The following is a 20,827-nucleotide window of genomic DNA, read 5'->3' on the forward strand; positions in this document are numbered from 1 at the left end:
AAAGTAAGGCACGTCTGGTGAAAGGCTGGTTAGATCAGTAGCATCCTCTCCTTGTCTATACATGCTCTGCCCTGGCGTTCACGGGCCACAGGCATCGGGATAGTGCCAGACACCAGATCAGCAAAAACGTATCAGGCCTCAAATCCAGATGAAGGGAGGAAGGGCAGAGAATCAGAGCAGGGATCTGGTGTTTTGTTTTTTGCTTTTTTTTGGGGGGGGGAGGGTTGGTTGGTTTGGTTTTTCATTACAGCATCCCCAATATCTAGACCAATCCATGGCACATACCTGATACCCCAAAATTATCTGTTGGATGAATGTGTGACTACGGGACTCTATAAGATCACTGAGCAAGAAACGAGAAGACACAGACATGATCACACTGTAGTTAGAAATAATTCTCTAATAAGCCACTAAGGGTTGGTCTGGTGGGTGAGTCTCCCAACAGGCATACTCACATAACAGCAGATGGTGACCAAATTGCTGTCCAAAGAGTGTGGGTCCAATTAACTGAAGGCCTTTGGTCTAAGTGGAGTATGCACGTTCCCATCTGGGCACAAAAGGACAACTGCCTAGCTTCTTCCTTTTCTACCATTTTCCATGTCATATTCAGCCTCTGTCTCAAGAATTTAGTGAATATTTAAAGAACATTTGCTACAAAGGGCACAAAATCATCAGAAAGCCTGGGGTGACCAGATGCCCTAGTGTACTCTCATTTTTAAGGTTTAAAAGGTGCACAAGATTTTTTTTGGAGTGCTACTGAACTGTTCCCTTCAGGTTGTTTTTGCATGAAAAATCTCTGCAGGTGGCCTCTAACCATAATTTTAAAAGCCTGGCCACATGGGAAGGAAGCTAACATTTATCTGGTGCCAATCATATGCCAGAATGCATAAACTAGACACTTTGGGTTTATTATTCAATCCTTATGACTGCACTATGAGGTAAGTGCTATACCCCTTTTGCAGATAGGAATTGAGGCTCAGAGGTAATCCGTAACTTGCCTGAGCTCACCCAATCTGTCACAGGCTGGCTGATGATTCCACGCCAACTCAACACACAGCTCACAGATGGGCTTCAGAAAACATTCGTGATTTTAAGAGAACCAAATCCTCTTGATCAATACCTTTTCCTGACTTTTCCAGTAATGGACACATTTGATTGGGCGTACCGAGTTTGGCCTGGCACAGAATGGCAAGAAGACCTGTGACCGCTTCGAGGAGATGAGGTAAGCCTCCAAAGCATGTTTTCCCAAGGCCCTCATAAGCCTCGCTCGTCTCTTTCAGTTTAAGCCTTCTGACTGCAGTGAAAGTCTGAGCGATAATGAGCTGTGTAGGAGAAGGAGAGTGTTCTGTTGTGTTGAAGGCCCCTGATGAGAATAGCTTAACTCCCCTTGCAAAGTGGCTGGAGTGCACAGTGGCACCGCTTCTTGGAAAAATAACATCACCAATACATCGCAGGGATGTAGGTGGGCATGGCACAGAACGTAAGAACATGTTGGCACTATCCGTTTAAAATAGCAAAAGCAGCAGAAAGACATGAGCGCAGTCATTCTAACCTTGTCAAACTAAAAACATTGCTTGGGCCCTCTTGGGAAACTTTACTTTGCTTCACAAGGAGGGGAATCAGCTTCTTTGTGGTCTGGTTTCATTTGGAAACATTCGTATTCCGTTCTTCCTCTAATCGGCATAGAAGAGTAGCCATAACCCACAGATACCCAGTACAAATACGGAGATTTGGAGTAAGTTTTATTTTTAAGAGGTCTTCTCTTGGGTAGACCCATCAATAAATCTTTAACCAGGAATTGCACTCCTGAGAATGAAAACAGACTCCAGGCTTCCTGGGTTCAATCAAGTTCTGCCACTTACCTTGGACAAGGAAACTAATTCATCTGTGTTTCCTCGTCTGTAAAATGGGGATAACAGAATTATCTACCCATAAAGATTTTTGTAAAGTTTCAATGAGATAATCCGTGCAGACTAGCACAGTCCTCAATGGGAAGCCCTCGATAGTTTATTATTATTACCTAATGGACCCAATCATAAATATGGACAAAGCTATGCCCTGGTATCACTGTAGTACTGTTTATAATGGAAACTGGAAACAATCTAAAAATATAAAATTAAGTGAATGATTAAGCAAAATAGGCTGCATATCTCCAGTCCAGAAAAAAGGTAGAGCCATTGTAAATTCTGGCTATGAAAACTATATAATAATATATTGTAAATGTTTATAAAATAAGTGTGGGGGGGAAGCAGTATACAAAATCACATATACGGCATATTTACAGGAAATACATGAACATGTATTAGGATGAATGAATTCAGTGATTTAAAACTTTTCTGTGCTTTATTTTCCCAAGTGTTTTATATATTTTCAGAGTAAAGGCATACAAAATAGTATTTAAACGTTATGTTAAAGTTGCTTTTTGAGTGTAATCTACATTAAGGCTCAACGGTTGCAGAACTGAATGTTATTTTTGTTTATTTTGTTAATATGTTCAGAAAAAGAGGACCCAAGGGGTGTAGGGTAGGTAAAGTAGTTTTCCAGGCTTATAAATGGTTGATAGTTCGTTCTCTGGAAGCTTCAAAAAACAAGGCTGGCTTTTTTCCTTATTGAGCATACACTATCTAATATTTCCATGACAATTATTCATCAACTTTCCTGTCGTTGCTGTGAATGTTCTAGCTGACCCTTGGTCAGGGAAGCCAGTAAGGCCAAGGAAGCCTCAAGTAGGCTCCCAGCAGACAGAGCCTGCTACAGTGTTCACGATAGACAAGAGGTACTTGGTCCAAACCACTTCGTTGTCAGTCTCTCTTCTCCAACCCGCCCTCCTCCCTCTCCTACGTTGAGCCCAGTGCTGTGCCACAAGCTGAGGACAGAGGTGGAGGAGACTCAGCTCCTGCCTCGAAGGAGGTCAGCCCAGGAGCACAGAAGCAAACTCAATCCCAGTGACAATGGCCACACTATCAATGCTGTGCAGTCAAAAGGGAGGGCATCTGATGGCGGCTGGGAATGAGGAAATGTTTGCCAGGGTAGGAGAAAGTTTGGGGAAGAGCATCCCAGGCTGTGGAACAGCAGCTGCAAAAGCACCAGGAGGGCACAGTGTTGGGGGGGAGGCTGTGAAACTCACTGTGGGGCTGGAGTCTTGTGGGGCTTTAGTCTGGGAGGGCGGATGAGGAGTCAGCATGTGAAGATACCAGGTGGCTGGCCTGAGTCGTACAGGCTAAGAGTCTGTGGGCGTTTTAAAGCTGGGGAGAGCCATGCTTCAACTGTATTTTGGGATGATAATGCTGGTTGTGGTGCGGCGGCTGCGCTCGTTCGAGGGGTGGAACCAGTGGCAGGGGTACGGTGGAGGTGGCCGCAGCAGCCTGAGGGCAGCTCCCTAGGACTTCGTAGGGCCTTGCAGAGGGAGGGGGGGTGGGGTGAGCAAGCAGATCAGAGAGTTGTGACTGAGGCAGGGATGACAGCTCTGGCTGGCTGCTTGGGTCTGAGTGTGACACAAACCAAGGAGGGATGGGAGGCTCTGGCCATGGCCTGAACCAAGCTAGGAAACTTCAGAGAAATGGGCTTGGTGGTGGGGGAAGAAGGAAAGATAATGAACTCGGTTTGGGCCAGGTTGAGTGAAATGTGCCGAGGGGCATCTGGGCAGTTGATGATGAGAGGTCTGGTCTTTAGAAAATAGTTTTAGGCTGAAGATATTGATCAGGAAGGTGAGAGCACAGGAGTGAGCGGATGCTCTAGAAATAGACGAGGTTACCCTGGTGGACCAGAGGACAGAATTCTAGGGAGTAATAACACTTTAAGACACTCTGTCTTCAAAATTATGTTTGATGGAGGGTTGCCTGAGGGTCCAAACCGCTGTCCACGCTGAGTGGATTTTCAGCTCAAGTTTGATTGGTTTGTTTTTGCTGACTTTGAAAATGCAGTTGTGTATATGGTGACCTGCGTTCCTGCCCCAGCTCCCTGACTCTGCGTCCTGCACTGTAGAAAAGGGAATGACACCGAACATTCACTTTGTTTGCAATATGATGTGTGTCCGGTCGCTAATATAAAAGTGTAGGCTATAGACTATCCAACAGGATAGTCTATAAACTAAACCAAAAGCCTTCTCTTGGTAAAGATATATCATTATAACATTTACAATCTTTAGGCCCCAACTAGCATATTTTAAACTGAAAACGTGTGCTGATTTTAATGTCTGAGCCGGCTCTGGCATTTCAATTATTAAAAAGTGGACTAGAAAGTTCTAGATGACAGGCGCATTTGTTTTTCTATCCTGACTTTAAAAAAAAAAAAAAAAAGAAAAGCAAACAAGGCTAGTATACCAATTACAATGCTAGATGAGCTCAAGCTCTCAAAAATGCATGATCATCTTCACAGTCATCTAATTTAGAGACAGTGGAACAAATCCAAGCAACAATTTTATTCTAGTCTACAGCACAATTTTTTACATACATCTTAGTGGTTTCGACAGGGTTACTTTTGAGCAGACTTTAAATGAATCCACAAAAGTTAATATATTAAAAACAATATACACAAAACAACAGACATCAGGATGTTCAGAATCATGCAGATAGGGGTGTTCTGGTTGGTGTTATCACTGGGCACCCTGCCTACTTAAGAATTTACCAGCAAATACCAGTCCTTCTATTCTTTATTCCCACGTAATTCACCCAAATCAGAGAGTTCTAAATATGCACACCCAAAATAAACCCTCTTTTAAAGCCACATCAGTACAAAATTTCAATGAATAAGCCTAAATGTGTCGTCGAGCCAACTGTTCCACTGATCAAACCCACATCTAGCCAACAGTCGATATCAGCACGGACCTAAAGGCAAGGTTATTTCATTTATTAAAACACCAACCGGAGATTCATAAACAAAGCAACCAGTGTTAATCTTAATATAAGACACTGAAGGAAAACCAAAAATAATATATTAAATACCACTCCACTGAGCCAGGATATAACCCATGAACTACAGACGCATGAGTTTCTATCTATCAAACAATGCTTTAAATATTCTTCTACGGAAAAGAAAAAAACTGTATCAGGAGATACAGGGGAAAGGTAGGAATGTGAATCTGTGCATCTAATTCCACAATTGAAAATGAGTATCAGACTGATAACATTAAGCTAAGTGACAATGACTTCCCCGACGGGCACCAAACAGGCGATGCCACTATGCACTGTAATTCATGACGCTCGTCAGGACTCTTCAGCGGATGACCACTTCAGTAATACCATCATAACACAGATGTGAGTACTCATCCACTGTGGAAAGAGATCCTGAAGAAAACATGGCAAAGGCATAGAGAAAAAGTTGAATCTTTTGAAAAAGTTAATGGTATCAAAATACTTTTCCATCACTGGTAAACCAAACTAGGTCAAGTATATGGCCCAAAGCAGCATGGAATTCAGAGTCAGAGGTTGGCAGAAAAGTTTGGAAAACCACAATTTTTAAAAATTGGCAATTTCTCTATGCTTAATAAAACTATCAGAAGAGGTATAATGTTTGTTCGTTTGTGGAATGTTGACAGCTTGCTGCAAAAATTCACGTGAATGAGGAACCGCAGAGATGTGCTTCAATGAAATAGTCTTTAAAAATTTACAAAAAATGAAAATTTCTATTTAAAAAATAACCATGTTATGCCAAGATGAAACATGGTAAAAGTAGTGTAAGTTCTGTCCATGATTCTTCACACAGTTAATGGGAAAGTGATAGAAACAATTTTCTCTTAAAAAGGAAGCTCTGTTGTTGCACTGACTTTTACAACCTGACCTAGTAATTTAGAAAAATCATGTAGTAAAATCTGTAAAATTAAAATACAAAATTGTTTTGTAAACATTGGTTGGCCAAGTCTATCCGGAGTCCTTCATGATAGTGGAATGGAATGAATAATTAATTCACTACCTTATTTATCTGCTGTGAGGGGGAAAATTCCAGAACACAGCTTTTATACTTTCACAGTAATTATATTCAAAAGATATAAAGAGAGTCAGTGCAGTTGTCTTTTTTTTTTTCCTCTGTGCAATTTTCAGCTCTTACCCCACTCCCAAGTGCCATAATTGAAATAATACTGGTTTTGAGACCTAGTACAGATTGGTCACAAATGTCGCATAAAGTCTGTAGGACTTCGATAAAGGTATTTCCAAATGGCATAGTAATGCACTGCAGCTGCCGTGGCCACAAACAGGTGCCAGATGGCATGGGCAAATGGAATGATGCCATCACTCTTGAAGAACACAACTCCCAGGCAATAAATTAAGCCCCCACAGGCAAGTTCATGAAGTCCATCAGTGTTATTCTGTCAACAGAGGAAAAAAAGAGGTTTTGATGTTACTCTTGATGTGACAAACTAAAGAGATCACTGCAATTCCCCCGAAGCCTGTTGATCTTCTAGACGATGAAGGAGTCGCACGGACAGCATCCTGATCGGTGAACATGAACTAAACTTGAAAGTCTCTCGTCCCTCACCCTGAACCACCCTTGGGGGTTGGCTGCCTTGACTGGAGGGAGCAGTCGGGCTACGGGCCCCACAGTGAATAGCAGTACACTCTGCTCACCTCCAGCACGCTGAAGCAGACTGCAGTCACACCCAGACAACGGGGCTTCAGTTTAAGAAAGTACAATCTTTGGCTTTCATCTTCTCCTTTAAGAGCTTTCTTCCCTACTAAGGCGCGCCCACACCATCACATTGTAACTGACATCTCACCCGGGTTCTCACTTCCCTTATCCTCCTCAAACTCTGCTCTACACTGATTGTTTTCTGAGACTTCCCTGCTTGTGTGAGCCTGCGGCTTCCTTATGGCTGACACGGGCAAATCACAGCTACAAGGGACCTCGGAGATCAGACAGCACGTAAGGATAATGCACTTCCTGATCTTCTCGATGTTGCCAGGCTTTTTTGTCTGTGAGCCTAGGTGTTTCTTAGCTCAGCAGGAAGTTAACACTCATGTGTGCTTTATCACAAAAAAGAGAATTTTTAGGCTGTTCTTGGTTTTCCAAGACCTAGGCCCATCTTCAAAATTAAACGGGGCTGTATGAGTGAGGGGAAGAGAACACAGGCAGGGCTTAGGAGGCTGATGAACACGTCAGTCTCCCAGATTCCTGAGGACTAGGAATAGAAAGTCTCAGGTTCTGCAGGGTGGCGAAAACCTAAGCCAGACTGTGGCAAGGCCTTGGAAGAGGATGGGTGTGTGGGTGTCCCAGAGGCCTGGGCACTGGTGACTGCAAGCTCCTGAGCCCTGGAGCCTTGGACTATGGCCAGGTCCAGCCGGGAGCATGGAAAAGCTCTTATGCAGCCACCAACTTGAATGGGCCCCATGCACCTAGACAGTGGCAGCAGTGGACAACCACAAACTAAGAACCAGGCGTGAGGATATAGTGCCACAGGTAGAGAGCAGTCCTTCCTTCAAAGTTCACGTAAGCCCCCCCAGTTTTTGTAAGATCAAAAGATGGGGAAGGAGCCAACCCAAATCAACTGATAACAGGTTTCTCATTAACCTTTGTAAGATGTAAAGTCAGCCAGATGGATTTTTATCAAAAACAAACCCAAAATCAAAACAAAAAACCCCCAAATACCACACATTTATTATTTTTTAAAGGTTACAAAGCAACTGATGTCTATTAATTGTACAAAATTCTCTGTGTATGTGCATTAGGGACATTTTTCTAGAAGGTCTTCATCAGATTCTCAAAGGGGCATATAATTTCCAAACAGTAAAAAGTCACTCATCGAACATATCACAACCTCCTTATTTTAGAGATGAAGAGAGTAGAACCAGAGGAATGAAGTAACCTGAACAAATCCATACAGCAGATCACTGCCCAAAAGATACCACTCTTTTTTTCTTTCCACTAAAACAATAAGCAAGAGACCAAGCTATGTATAAAGGTTGGTTCTGACATACACTCTGGTAACAGTTCCTCAAGACACCACATTTAACTTCTCAACTTTCAGAGAACCAGAACGTAGTTAATCCTAAAACAAAACCTGTTTTCTTCATTACCTGGGTCATTACGCTGTTACTCTATCCCAGGCACTGTTTGAAGTGTACTCCTATATTGACTCATTTAATCTTCACAACCCTAAATTAGGTACTGTTAGTGTCCCAACTTTACAGATGAGAAAACTAAAACAGAGAGATTACATAATTTGCTCAGGTCCACGTAGTGTTTAAGTGTCAGAATCAGGATCTGAACCAAGGTGGTCTGGTTCCTGAACTTATATTCTTATTTTTGTGTCTGGCTTCTTTTTTTGCTCAATATAATATTTCTGAGACTCCTGCATGTGCTTCATCAATCATTCCTTTTTATTACTTAGCATTCCCTTGATTTATTTAATATGATTTGTTTATCAGTTCTTTCCATCTGGGGCTCATGGAGGTCTTTTGGTAAATACATGTTTTCGTTTCTGTTGGGTACAACCTATTGAGTCATAAATCTGTTTAATTTTATAATAAACTGCTAAACAATTTTCCAAAATAGTTATACCATATTGCACTACCCAAACAATGACTTGGGGTTCCAGTTATTTCACATCTTTGCCAGAATTTGGTGTTGTCCATCTTTTTAATTTTAATAATTCTCCAGGGCATATTATGGTAGCACATTGAGGTTTTAATTTTCATTTTCTGATGACTAATGATGTTGAGAACTCTTTCAAGGGCCTATTGGATACATATGTACCTTTCTTTGTGAAGTGTCTGTTCAAGTGTTTTACCCATTTTTATAGGATTGACTCTTTATTACTCATTTGGAGTATTTTATATATTCCATATACATGTCCTTGTCAGACATACAGAGAAAGCAAATATATTCTCCCAGTCTGTAGCATGTCTATGCATTTTCAAGTTCACTGATCTTTTCTGCAATATCCAGTCTGTTAACCCCTTCCAAAATTTTTTTTCTTAACATACTGTTTTCAAATCTAGAATTTCCACTCAGTTCCTTTTTTGTAGTTCCATTTCTTTTCTGAGATTCTTCATTTGTTTACTCATTATGTTTTAAAGGCCTCATATGCTAATTTCAACATCTTTGTCATCTTTGGATCTGTTTCTATTGACTTGGTTTTTTTTTTCTTTTCTTTTTTCTTTTTTTTAAGATTTTATTTATTTAGATTATTATTTTAAGATTTATTTATTTATTTATCAGCAGGCAGAGGGAGAGGGAGAAGCAGGCTCCCCGCTGAGCAAGAAACTTGATGTGGGGCTCGATCCCAGGACCCTGGGATCATGACTTGAGGCGAAGGCAGACGCTTAACTGACTGAGCCACCCAGGCACCCGACTTGTTTTTCCTTAGGTGTGTGGTGTCACATTTTCTTGCTTCTTGCTTATCTAGTAATATTTGTTTGGATAAATGGATACCATGCTGTTAGAGCATATATTTTATTGTCTTCCTTTCAGTAATGTTGAGTTTTGTTCTGGGAGGCAGTTAATGTACAGAGGATCAATTTTATTCTTTCCAGGTTTGTTTCTGGGCTTTGTTATGGCAGTTCCAGGGCAGTCTAGAGCTGGAGTAGCTCTCCTAAGGTGTGGAGGTCAACTTGCTAGGTTCAGTTGAACACCCGAGTTGTTCAGCATGGTCTCTCCACTGTGGCTGGTTGGCCTCTGATTTATCTTCCAGCACCAGGCACATTTGGACTATTATCTCACAGCTGTCCAAAAGCCACTCTCGGCCAGGGCATGCACAGTCTTGCCCTGCACAGATTCAGTGTAGTATTTGGGCAAGGACTCAGGGAAACCCTTTTATAGATTTCTGGAGCCACTTCTCTGTGAAGCTCCCTCTTCTCCAGAATCCTACCCCAAAACTGCAGCAGGCTCGGTAGCTAAAATACTGATTTTTGTTTCCTCCACCCTGACTGGTGCTCTCTCACTCTACATCCTTTTGGCGCAGTTTGGAAAGTGTCCTCAGGGAGAAAACTGGGGCAAATTTGAAGCTCATCTTTTGGTTTCTATTCCCTCAAGGAACACAGTCCTGTGTCTGTGGCCCAATGCCAAGAAACAGTTGTTTCAAATACTTTGCCAGTTTTTTTATCATTCTTTATGGCAGAAAAAAGTAAGTCTCTGAGAGCCCAATATTCAGACCAGAATCAAAGCTTTGAGTGTCCAGTCATACTGTTTGTTAGTTCAGATAGCTTATGAAGTTCTTTTTGATCTGATCTCTGTCTAGCTCTCCAGCTTTATTACAAGACTTATGCTATCTGCATAATTACCCACCTCATGCATAGAGGCACACTCACACAGGTATACACTTATGTTCCAAACAAGGAACTATTTTCAGTTCTTCAAAGGTGCTACTGCTTCCCCCTCTCCAGGGCTTCTTTCACGCTATATTCTTTCCTATCCAACTTGCATCATCCCAACTATCCCTGGCTCTTTTTTGTCTTTATGAATCAGCTTGAACATCATTTCCTCTGGTGCTTGGGTCATGTGCTCCCATAGCAGCCTACGCTTTTCCCAATCAAAGACGTTTAAAACTTTATGATAGTTTCTTAAAGTGAATTGTAGGTTCCTGCTTAGTGCTAAGTTCTACAGGGGGGCGGGGGGAATGTGAGCATTATCCTGTTTGACTATCATAAACGTTAGTCACCGACTATTGTACAACTTGTGAAAATGCCAAGGTTTAGGCTAGTAAAAATACTGGATAAACCTGCTCTTCTGATACCCCAACGGAATTTATTTGATGTTCTACTGTAACGATTAGTAACCTACACACACAGACCTTGCTTATGTTGCTTTGGGTGTCCTGAATTGCCTTCTAACTATATGGCCTTCAAGGCAGATTTTCTCGTTTCCATCATTCACTTCCTTCCCTTCACTATTCCCTGTTGCCTTTACCAACTAAACAATATTTATTTTTGGTGCTAGGTAATTATTAAACCTATCATAAAGCTCTTACCTTAAAGAAACATATTTTGTGACACTCTCGTAAGACATATCCTCTGAAAAAAACAAGCAAATCTATAACTTCTAAACCTTTTACAGATATTTTTGTGACCAGGGTAGGGGCTATATACATTCTTATAATGCGCCTATGAGCTCAAGAGTGAAATTATAGGTACAATTCTTCTGACTTTTATAGACTGAGAAAAGAACTCAAACTAGACATATTACAAGTTCCTTAATTAATAAAGTGGCTAATGCCAAAAAATGCAGAGCCTAAGACATTGGAGCTAATGGCCCTACATAAGCTAATGGCACAAAGTAACCAGTTGGATGGGATCACAAGGCTATAATGATATGCTTTTCTTTCAAACTGACTGATAGATACACATAGATTTCTCAACAGCAATTCAATCTGAAAGGGAGTTCAAAACATATACACTGACCGCCTGCTATAGGTAATGTTACACTTCTCCCCATGAAAGTCCTCAAAAGAAATTTTCAAGCAAAGTTAAAAAAAGGGAGGGGGGGACTTTCCTGAGAAAGAGAAATAATATATATGACTTAAAAGCAAGTGAAAGAAAAGTAAGAGTAAAGACTTTTGGGAAATACTAAATAAAACATTAATGCAACTGACCTCTTGTGGTCCTTCTAATTCTTAAAGTTTAAGAAGTCAATAATTTATAGTTTTTTTTCATTTTAAGACATCAAAAAATTTACCCTCCATGGGTTTATGGTGAAGACAATAAATAACTCAGGCAAAAATACCTATCCGCAGGTGACCTCATGCCTCTTTGGGAGAAGGGTGGGGTACGGGTGGGGTGAACACAATGGCTACCCAAAAGCAACACATAGAGAAGATTATCATATGGAAAGAACCAGGAGCTAGTATAGATTGCAGGCAGTTTGTTATTTATGTATTTTTTCTTTGGAGTTAAAGGAGACGTCATAACTTCAGAAAGAAAAGCTACATATCGTACATGTGCACTAATGAAGAGTCCCAGCAATTTAAAAGGAAATAAGGTGAAATAGTTAAAATTATGAAGCCATTGCTTACCATTGATGTCACCACCAAAGCTGGAGAAAATCCCATTGTGAGATAGAAAAAGAGCTCAACCACTTTATACCTGTAGGATAGAAAAGCAGTTAATTATATCTATTCCTACAATACTTAGATCATTTCTATACCAGCTCCCCCCCTTTTATTTGAAAAAGAAATGCAGGGGCGCCTGGTGGCACAGCGGTTAAGCGTCTGCCTTCGGCTCAGGGCGTGATCCCAGCGTTATGGGATCGAGCCCCACATCAGGCTCCTCTGCTATGAGCCTGCTTCTTCCTCTCCCACTCCCCCTGCTTGTGTTCCCTCTCTCACTGGCTGTCTCTGTCTCTGTCAAATAAATAAATAAAATCTTTAAAAAAAAAAAAAGAAAGAAAAAGAAATGCAAACTCTTAAACTATTCCAATGAATATATTTTCCCAGTAGGAGACCATTAGGCCTCTAATTAAAATACTATAGTTGAGTCACAATGAACTAGCATTTCTTACAGGATTGAAATGGCATCAAATACCACATGTGACTTGGAAAATGTTTGCTACCAAAAGTGTTATTATTGCATCCAATCCACCGTGCATTTTTCCCCTCCTAATCCCAGACTGTTTGCCCTCATCACCACTCCAATCCACAGCTACAAGAAACCGAAATTATGAAGACGGACAGGGATGCCACGTGGGGCCAGGTTTATCAGTGGCAAAGGGATGGCAGCCCTAAGGATTGAAGGACATGTAGTTTTGTTTGTCTCTTTATTTGCATCTGCACAAACTCCGACTTATAAGGTTCATTGCATTAAGCTATAGAATGTCCAAAAATGCTAAGAAATACACTGTACACTGTACTAAAATTCAACTTACATTTCTACCTATCAAAGTAGGCTCTAAGTTCCTTGGAGGCAGGGGCCAAGTTTCATTTGTGTTCGGATCTGCAAGGCCTAGCATAATACCTGGCATGACACAGGAACTCCCTAATACCTGCCCAACTGGATGGCCAAAGGCCAATCACATCTCATTCTCCATGTTTTGTACTCAGAGTTCACTATGAAGTAATCTTATCAGGGAACTGGGGAAGAATGGGTTTGTGGGTTTGGTGTAAAAGGAGGCCTGGAAGAGGAGAAAAGATAGCTGTTTTACTTTACTTTCTATTTTATCCAAGGATATAAGTTAGGGGTTTGAGCCCAAGAAGCAAACTGTTCCCTTGGATTTATATATATATACTACATAACACCACTCAGAATAGCTAATTGTGGTCAAAAATGCATTTAAGTGAATTTCAAAGTCAGAAGTTAGTGAAAACTTCCATTTTCTTCTGAAAAGAGGAAACAATTTAATACTTTGTGACAAACAAAAATTATGTTCAATTCTGAAAGCCATTCTGCCAACAACAATAGATAAGCTAATAAACTGTATTCAAAGACAATGATTGCATGCTTTGGAGTTTCTCAAATTCAGGCATGTGAAATAATGAAAAGAGCCATGGAGTAAGAACTAGGACACTTGGGTCCTAATTCTAGATGAATTGCTAATTTGATGCACATCCTAAATGGTCTCATTTTTTTAAGCATGAAGCTGGAATAGATGACTTTGAACATCTCCTCTAGGGCCGTGATGCTAAATTTCAATAAGCTCTCCTTTTTATATTGCTTAACACTTATGACTCTGGACTATAAATAACGGGTTAAAAAATGTGCCCCATGGTTAGGATACTAAGAGTTCAGATGCTCTTCCAAATATCCCCTTTCTCAGAGAATCTTGGTTTGGAATGTCTTCTGGGTTCCTATCTAGGTAAGTGTTGCTCTGGTGCTTATCTATTACCTTCGGTCTTGAAGCTTGAAAAACAGTTATTTTTCTCAGGTGATAAGTATGAATCACAGAGGAGAAGGCTAGTTTGCTGATAAGGCCAGTTGCCTGAGGATGTGAAGTAACATCCGACTGACTAAAATGCTGTCCATCTTGTTCCTCAAATGCATCCTGTCACACATGTGCCATTCAGTTCTTCCCACAGCAATCTGTCTACCAATAATGAACACCAAATGGTTTCAAAGATTTGTTAAAAACAATATATATTCTATTTATGTATTTCTACTATTCTGAAGTACAAATATAAAGCAAATTGTGTTGAAATGTCGATAAAATTTAGGCAGTTAATTTTAAAACTATCAAATGTAAATTATTTTCTCTTACTTTTCATGGTAGAGAAATACATAAATGGTTCCTCCAGCTGCCATGAGCCAGATAAACCAACGCATGTGAGATGCCAGCGGTCCAAGTTCACGGAGATTTAACCTAAAAAATGTAAACATGACAACAAAGAACAGAAGGGATAAATGAAGGGATTTCACAGGACCCGTGTTTTCCTCTAGGCTTGAAAACTGGGCAAGCGAGTGCTAGCATAAAACCAGAATGCAAAGGCATTCAACATGCCATGGAGGTATTTAGGCAATTTGGGTAAAATTAATAATTCAAAGACAAAATTGTTAGTTGACCTTTAAGACTTAGAATTCATTCCAACGTGGTTTAAAAATAGAACCAGCTAAAAGAAGATATGCAGAAGTGCGTCCCACCACACCTGTGATGCCCGACTTTCCTTATTAGGTAGACTGCTGTCAAATCAACTTAATTCTGATAATATATTTGAGAGCAGATTGCTTACAAAGCTTAATGAGAACCCTGAACAGAATCCTCAACCAGGATCACATCCCCACAGCAGATACCTAATACACAGACCAAGTATCTCCATTACCAATATCTCTGCCAAGGGAGAACATGAGAAGAATTAGCTCAACATATGTTATGAAAGACATTTTGTCAGAATTTAACTGTGGGCTCTTGTAAAGCTTGAATTTTAAGATGCTGCAAAATTCATTTGTACTCATTTCATATTAAGAATAGCTATGAGAAAAACCCCACATGTTATTCTGATTGGCTATGACTACAAAATTATTATTTCCAAACAGAAAAGGTACCACCTACCTACTGAAAACTACATGTGAACAGGTTGCTTACAGTAATATTTGATTCCTCGGCTTTTAAAAATTTTATTTCCTTATTTTAAGTCAGGGAATACTTCCCAAGAGCCTGTAAGTGTTCTTGCTCCAATATAATGCAGAGCTATAATTTAATGACAAGTATTAGGGAAACAACACACTTTTTTACTCCAACAGATAATTAGGTTTCTTTTTAATGATGGGTGCTGCGTTAAGTCAGAATGTAGAGGCCTGCTGTTTCTAGTGACTTCTGCAGTTGATGGCACAAAATGAATTTCTGAGTGTTTAAAACCGGACCATGCCTTGATAGAGGGAATCAAACATTCCTTTAATGGTAGGTTTGCAGGCAACAAAAGATTCTATCTGATCTATACCAAAAGGGCAGAAAGAGCAAAAATTGAACAGAATACTAGGTATTTTATTTTTTTTAGTATTTCATTTTTTTTTTTTTTTAAGTAATCTCTACACCCAACATTGGGCTCAAACTCACGACCCTGAGGTCGAGTCACAGGCTCCACCCACTGAGCCAGAATACTAGGTGTTTTAAATAGCTAACTGATTAGTTCTCTTACTCATGCAGCTAAAGAAATGAGAAGTGCACTCCATATATAGTAGCTACTGTGCTGTGAATTATAGACAAACAAGATAAATTTCCAAAGTGAGCTTGTTTTTCTCATACATATTTAGTGTTTCCACTTAAATGATTCCATGTCCAAGTATTCTGAACAGCAGCAGTATACAGAAAGAACATGGAAGGCAAAGGTGACATATTTCAAAAGTGACTGTGCTACCTACACACAAGTTCCTGGCACTTTGTCCTGAACAACCCAATGCCAGATGTATACTCTGAACAGCAGTGACATTCTTCCCTTAAAATCTGCAATCCGACCCAAGTTAAAAAAAAAAAAAAAAAAGCATGTATGCATGTGTGTTGGAGGGAGAGGGGTGGGGTATATGCAGGGGGCAGGGACAGGAGGAAGGGAAGGAAGTAGGACAGAAAATCTATCCCAAAAACACTACCTTCAAAAACAGACAGTATCTTACCATGGAGCGTAAGAAGCAGCAATGAAGAAATAAATAACCATTCTATCACACATGTGAAAACAATGCTCCACTGTCCTAGTCGGGGGGAAAAACATGTTAGGCAAAGTTTTTAGAAAATTTTCAGACTGGCAGCATGGGTTATCACTCCGTTATGTTGTAATTTCCATTCCTGTTCTAGTTTCTTATGGAAGTTATAACTTGGCTTTCAAAGTCACACACTATTTTTTTAAATTTAAATTCAATTAGCCAACATACAGTACGTCATTAGTTTTTGATATAACATTCAGTGATTCATCAGTTGCGTATAACACCCAGTGCTCATCACATCACGTGTCCTCCTCAATGCCCGTCACCCAGTTAGCCCATCCCCCCACCCACCTCCCTTTCCTCCACAACCCTCAGATTGTTTCCCAGAGCCAAGAGTCTCATGGTTTGTCTCCCTCTCTGATTTCTTCCCATTCAGTTTTCCCTCCCTTCCCCTACGGTCCTCTGCACTATTCCTTATATTCCACATATGAGTGAAACCATATGATAATTGTCTTTCTCTGACTGACTTATTTCACTTAGCCTAACACCCTCCAGTTCCATCCATGTCAATGTAAATGGTAGGTATTCATCTTTTCTGATAGCTGAGTAATATTTCATTGTATATATGAACCACATCTTTACCCATTCATCTTTACACAGCTATTTTTAATAATATGAAGCCACAAGTAAAAGCTTTACATTACTTTTAAGCTTGCACATATGATATTCACTATGTATGAGATACAGGGGCAGAACCCCACAGTAATCAGGAGCTCTGAATTTATTTTGGTTAAAATAAAATCTGTGCTGATGTTTTCCGTTTCTTTTAGATCCTATGTAACTAAGAAATTCCTTGAGGGCAGAGCACTCCTCAACCCCTATCATAGTGCAGGGTGTGGAGCAGTTCTTTGTCTTTCTAGAATGTCTTCAAAGAAACTCTCACTTCAAATATCTTAGTGTATACAATAAGTTATAATAAAGGCAATTTAGAAACTAATAGGAACAGCAACAAAACAAAACAAACAAACAAAAAAAAGGCGCATTTGCTGTAAGCAGGTAGCCACCTGGATTTCTAAGTGAGTTCCTCCTTCCAAAACTGAAAATTCAGGAAGTGTACAAAGATCTGGCCACTGAGGTCTAGTCACCCAATGGATTAGAGAGAATCTGCCCTTCACTGAGGTGATTCCAAAGTATGAATGCATTGCATCATCTTGAATCCGTTTTCAGTGTTCAAGGGGTGATAGCTGTGGTTTGGTTTAGGGTTAGTGTTAGATTTTGCCTCACCACTTACACAGGGTCGGCCAAAGCAAGTTGAGGATGTTTTAGTCACAGTTACTATCAGTCATGTATTAGCGAAGTGAAAATAATTTAGGTCACAGGTCTAAAAAAGCAAACACTAGATTAATGCTTCTCAAACTTGACTGCATATCACAACCACCTGCGAAGCTTAAAAAATATAGTGATAAACTCTAGTCCAGAAGATTGTAATTTTTAAAATGGCTAGAACATGGGGTAGGGGTGGAGGGAAAAGGAGAATCTTTTATGTTTTTAAACTCTTTGGATGACTGGGATTCCTAGCCAGGTCTGGGGCCAGTCTAGAAATTCAGCTTTCTAGACTGTAGGCATTTGTTACAGCAGGTAAAGTCAGACCTGTAATTTTATTCAAGATCCACCCCAGCTTCTCTGACCCTCACTTTCCTCACAAGGAAAATAGAAATGACAACATTTCTATCATAGAGTATGTGTGAGCATTAAATGAGATCACATAGACCATGTGTTCATCAGCACAGCATCCAGCACATGGAGGTACTCAATAAATGCTCATTCCCTTGCTTCTAAATAAGGCTATATTTGGAAATATAAAAAAAAATTAATGCAGAGCAAAAATCCACACATGGCTTGATTCTAGCAGTGCTATTTCAAAGTTCAAGAGAGACTGGTTTCTATGACACCTTCTCCAGCCCCTGGGAGGGAGGCCCTGAATACCGAAGTACGAATCTACAACTCTTTATTGATTCAGAAATCTAGACATCAAAGCCAAGTCAGCCGAGGCAACCACAGCGTTGCATTGTGCCAGGAAGATAATGAAGTACTCTGGCCTCTGGTCTCTGTGACAGTGTGTGCTGGGGAGACAGGTACTTTTGAGGCTCTCTTGTTGAGTATGCCCCAGCAAGCCCTCATGATCCAATGCTGTGGTTTTATTTTAGGCCCAAGGAACTGTCACCTTCTAGGCACAGGTAGCAGGCTGGGAACTATAAGAGAAGGGTGTGGGTGAAACCCGTAGGACTGGGAGTCAGAGGTCCTGGAATGATCACACTCTGCTAGTCTCACTGACCTGGGCAAGGCAAGACACTGCTGAGCCTCAGTTTCCCCAGGTGAAAATTAAGGGGTTTGGATTAGATGACCTCTAAGGATCCTTCGTGCTCTGAAACTATGATTCTACTTGTAAGGAGACCAGTAATCATCTCACGAATCCCAAACCCTGCTCTTAAATAACGCATGTCTTTTTAATATTAGATTGTTTGAATCGTTTTGAGATTTTTTTGGGCATTCTGTAAAACCAAAAGCTATATTCTATTATTTTAAAACACTCTAAGTCTGCTCTGAATATTCCTTTTACGAAAAGAAATTTTGCACTTTTGGGTTGTACAGAATGTATCCCAAAAGCAACTAAATGGTGTACTTCTCCCTTTATATTTCCCCAAATTAATCCTTCACTCAAAGGAGGAATGCTTTTATGTCATTATTGGGAGGCTAGTGGGCCTGGTATGGGTTGCAACGAAAGTACCTGAAAGCTAGTATATGAATTCTGTTTGAATAGATACACAGAACCTAATCCTGAAAGCTGAAAGTTGCAAAACAGTAAACCCAAACTGTAGCAAACCTCCTTACATTACCAAGTCCTGGTCATTTGTAATTTTCAAATCATTTTGGCATGCATTATCTCATTTACCTATCACAGAACCCTGGGAGTCGGGCATTATCATTCTCGTTTTAGTGATGAAGAAACTGAGGCTCCATGGGGTCTGGTGACTTACACAAGGCTGAGTGGCAGGGCTGGGCTGACTCCGAGTTCAGTGTACTTTGTCACTACCCCACAGCCGCTGCGCTCTTACCTGTCCTGCGCTTGACAACATTAAAAGACAGGTCTGGGGATTTTACGATGTAAATCCTGGGGAAGCAGTGTGGTTTTGTTGGTGGCTTCTGAGAAAGGCCTGTTTTCTTAGACGCATATGGGGATCCTCAAAGTGTGTCCAATCCATCGGAAATTTCCTGAATAATGGCATAGCATTATAGTCTACAGGGCAAGGAAACGTCTATCTACTCTGTAGCCTCAACCTGACTGAAACATGCTGGTAGCGGAGGCTACCCGAGTCTGCTATTCTGATCTGGTGAACGAGCGTGCCATCCACGGTACCTCAAGTGGCTCTTCTTCCACGACACAATGTGAAATACTGTGGAAACAATGAAGAGGGCGCAGAGGCCCATCCCATAAATCCACGCGGTGATCTTTTCCCAGCAGTCGTCTGACAGCCGATGCAGGAGGGCACTGCCCACGATGGCTGGAACAATGAGGAACTGAGGGAAGGGCAAGGAAGAGTAAATACTCTGGGTTTGGTGAAATTGAGACCTTTGTTAAAAATACACAGGTTTCCCAGGGACAATTTTAGAAAGATCATTTTAAACATTTGCCTCTCATGGAGTGGTTGGTGGCTGCACTGGTGACAGTGAGTGCCGTTCGGGACCCAGGAACCGTGGCCACCACCGGGCACCCAAACAGGCAGTACAGGATGCAACACAGCTCAGCTGTGGCCAATCAGATGTTTTTTATCCTAATTTCATTACATAAGAATGTATTTCATCCTATTCTCTAATGTGATTTAAATAGGTACGTAAAATCCAACACCAAGCACGTATCCAGATTTCCCAGGGCAGTCCTACTTTTCAATGTTCTTCCCTATTTTCCCCATGAACTACTGAAATCTCAGTATTTCAGCAAAGGGTTAAGTGAATGAATTGAGTCAAAAGTATTATAATATACACCACATACACAAAAATCAACTGTACAAGTCATGTTCTGATTTTTAGTTTGGATCTGTACATTCCACCAGTTTGGGAACTAGTGCCAAGTGAAAGCATTTGGGGGTAATTTATTTTCAATAGCACCTTTCAAGTAAGCAAGGGGAATCCATTCTTACCTATTCAAGTAATTTTAAGAGACCATAATCTTGCAGAGAATTCTATTTTCCGTACCATAGTTTATACTCCACATGCACACAAATTTCAATGTCTGTCATATGAGTATGGGTACCGCGAGTAAACTTTTTTTTGAAGACTTCATCTTTTTAGAGAAGTTTTGGGTTCACAGTAAAACTGAAGAGTAGTAAACATTTTTTAATAATTAACATCCTCAGGAAAAATAAACCATCTTATTAGATATTAGAATAAGCATACCTGGCAAAGAATGCAAACTCTAGCATCTTATCTTTTTTTCCCCAATACCGACTTTTGCCCTCTTGCAACAAATTATCATTCTCCAGATAAGATCAGCATTGAATTTTCAAATGCTGAAGTTTTCATTGGCCCAGATGATGTGCGAAAATTAATGACAATAAAGTAAGTTTTTCATCAGACAGAACTTAATTTATTTTGAAATTATGTCTTTTCTACTTTCACATATCCTCTCTTTAATGAAATGACGACGATGGAATTTTTTTTTGTTTTGTCTGTTTTAGAAATTTCACTGCTCTCTGAAAGTCAAAAAGCAGGGATACAGTTTAGTAAGTTTAGTAAGATGACATTTTGTTCTAAAAAATTAACATGGAGGTTTCGTCAGT

At 40.4% G+C, this 20,827-nt stretch overlaps 1 protein-coding gene across 6 annotated transcripts in view; it reads right to left on the reverse strand.

Moving 5' to 3' along the window:
- The window catches only part of MMD (monocyte to macrophage differentiation associated), a 55,153-nt gene that overhangs the window by 24,391 nt on the left and 9,935 nt on the right, over positions 1-20,827 (reverse strand). For 3 of the 6 annotated variants that reach the window (XR_008961186.1, XM_044389323.3, XM_026513202.4), the window contains exons 3-6: positions 19,408-19,568; positions 15,963-16,037; positions 14,116-14,217; positions 11,942-12,011 (exon numbers count right to left, since the gene is read on the reverse strand). Coding sequence is in view for 4 of the 6 variants with exons in the window: in XM_044389323.3 (XP_044245258.2) it covers positions 11,942-12,011; positions 14,116-14,217; positions 15,963-16,037; positions 19,408-19,568 (408 nt within the window). In the remaining 2 variants the exon portion in view is untranslated. Of the gene's footprint in view, positions 1-4,405; positions 6,305-10,900; positions 10,944-11,941; positions 12,012-13,746; positions 13,945-14,115; positions 14,218-15,962; positions 16,038-19,407; positions 19,569-20,827 lie in introns of those variants that run through there. The other 3 variants (XR_003320101.4, XM_026513201.4, XM_026513198.4) reach the window with 3 other exon arrangements.

This window comes from Ursus arctos, unplaced genomic scaffold (assembly GCF_023065955.2).
Source record: "Ursus arctos isolate Adak ecotype North America unplaced genomic scaffold, UrsArc2.0 scaffold_24, whole genome shotgun sequence".
Taxonomy (NCBI): Eukaryota; Metazoa; Chordata; class Mammalia; order Carnivora; family Ursidae; genus Ursus; species Ursus arctos.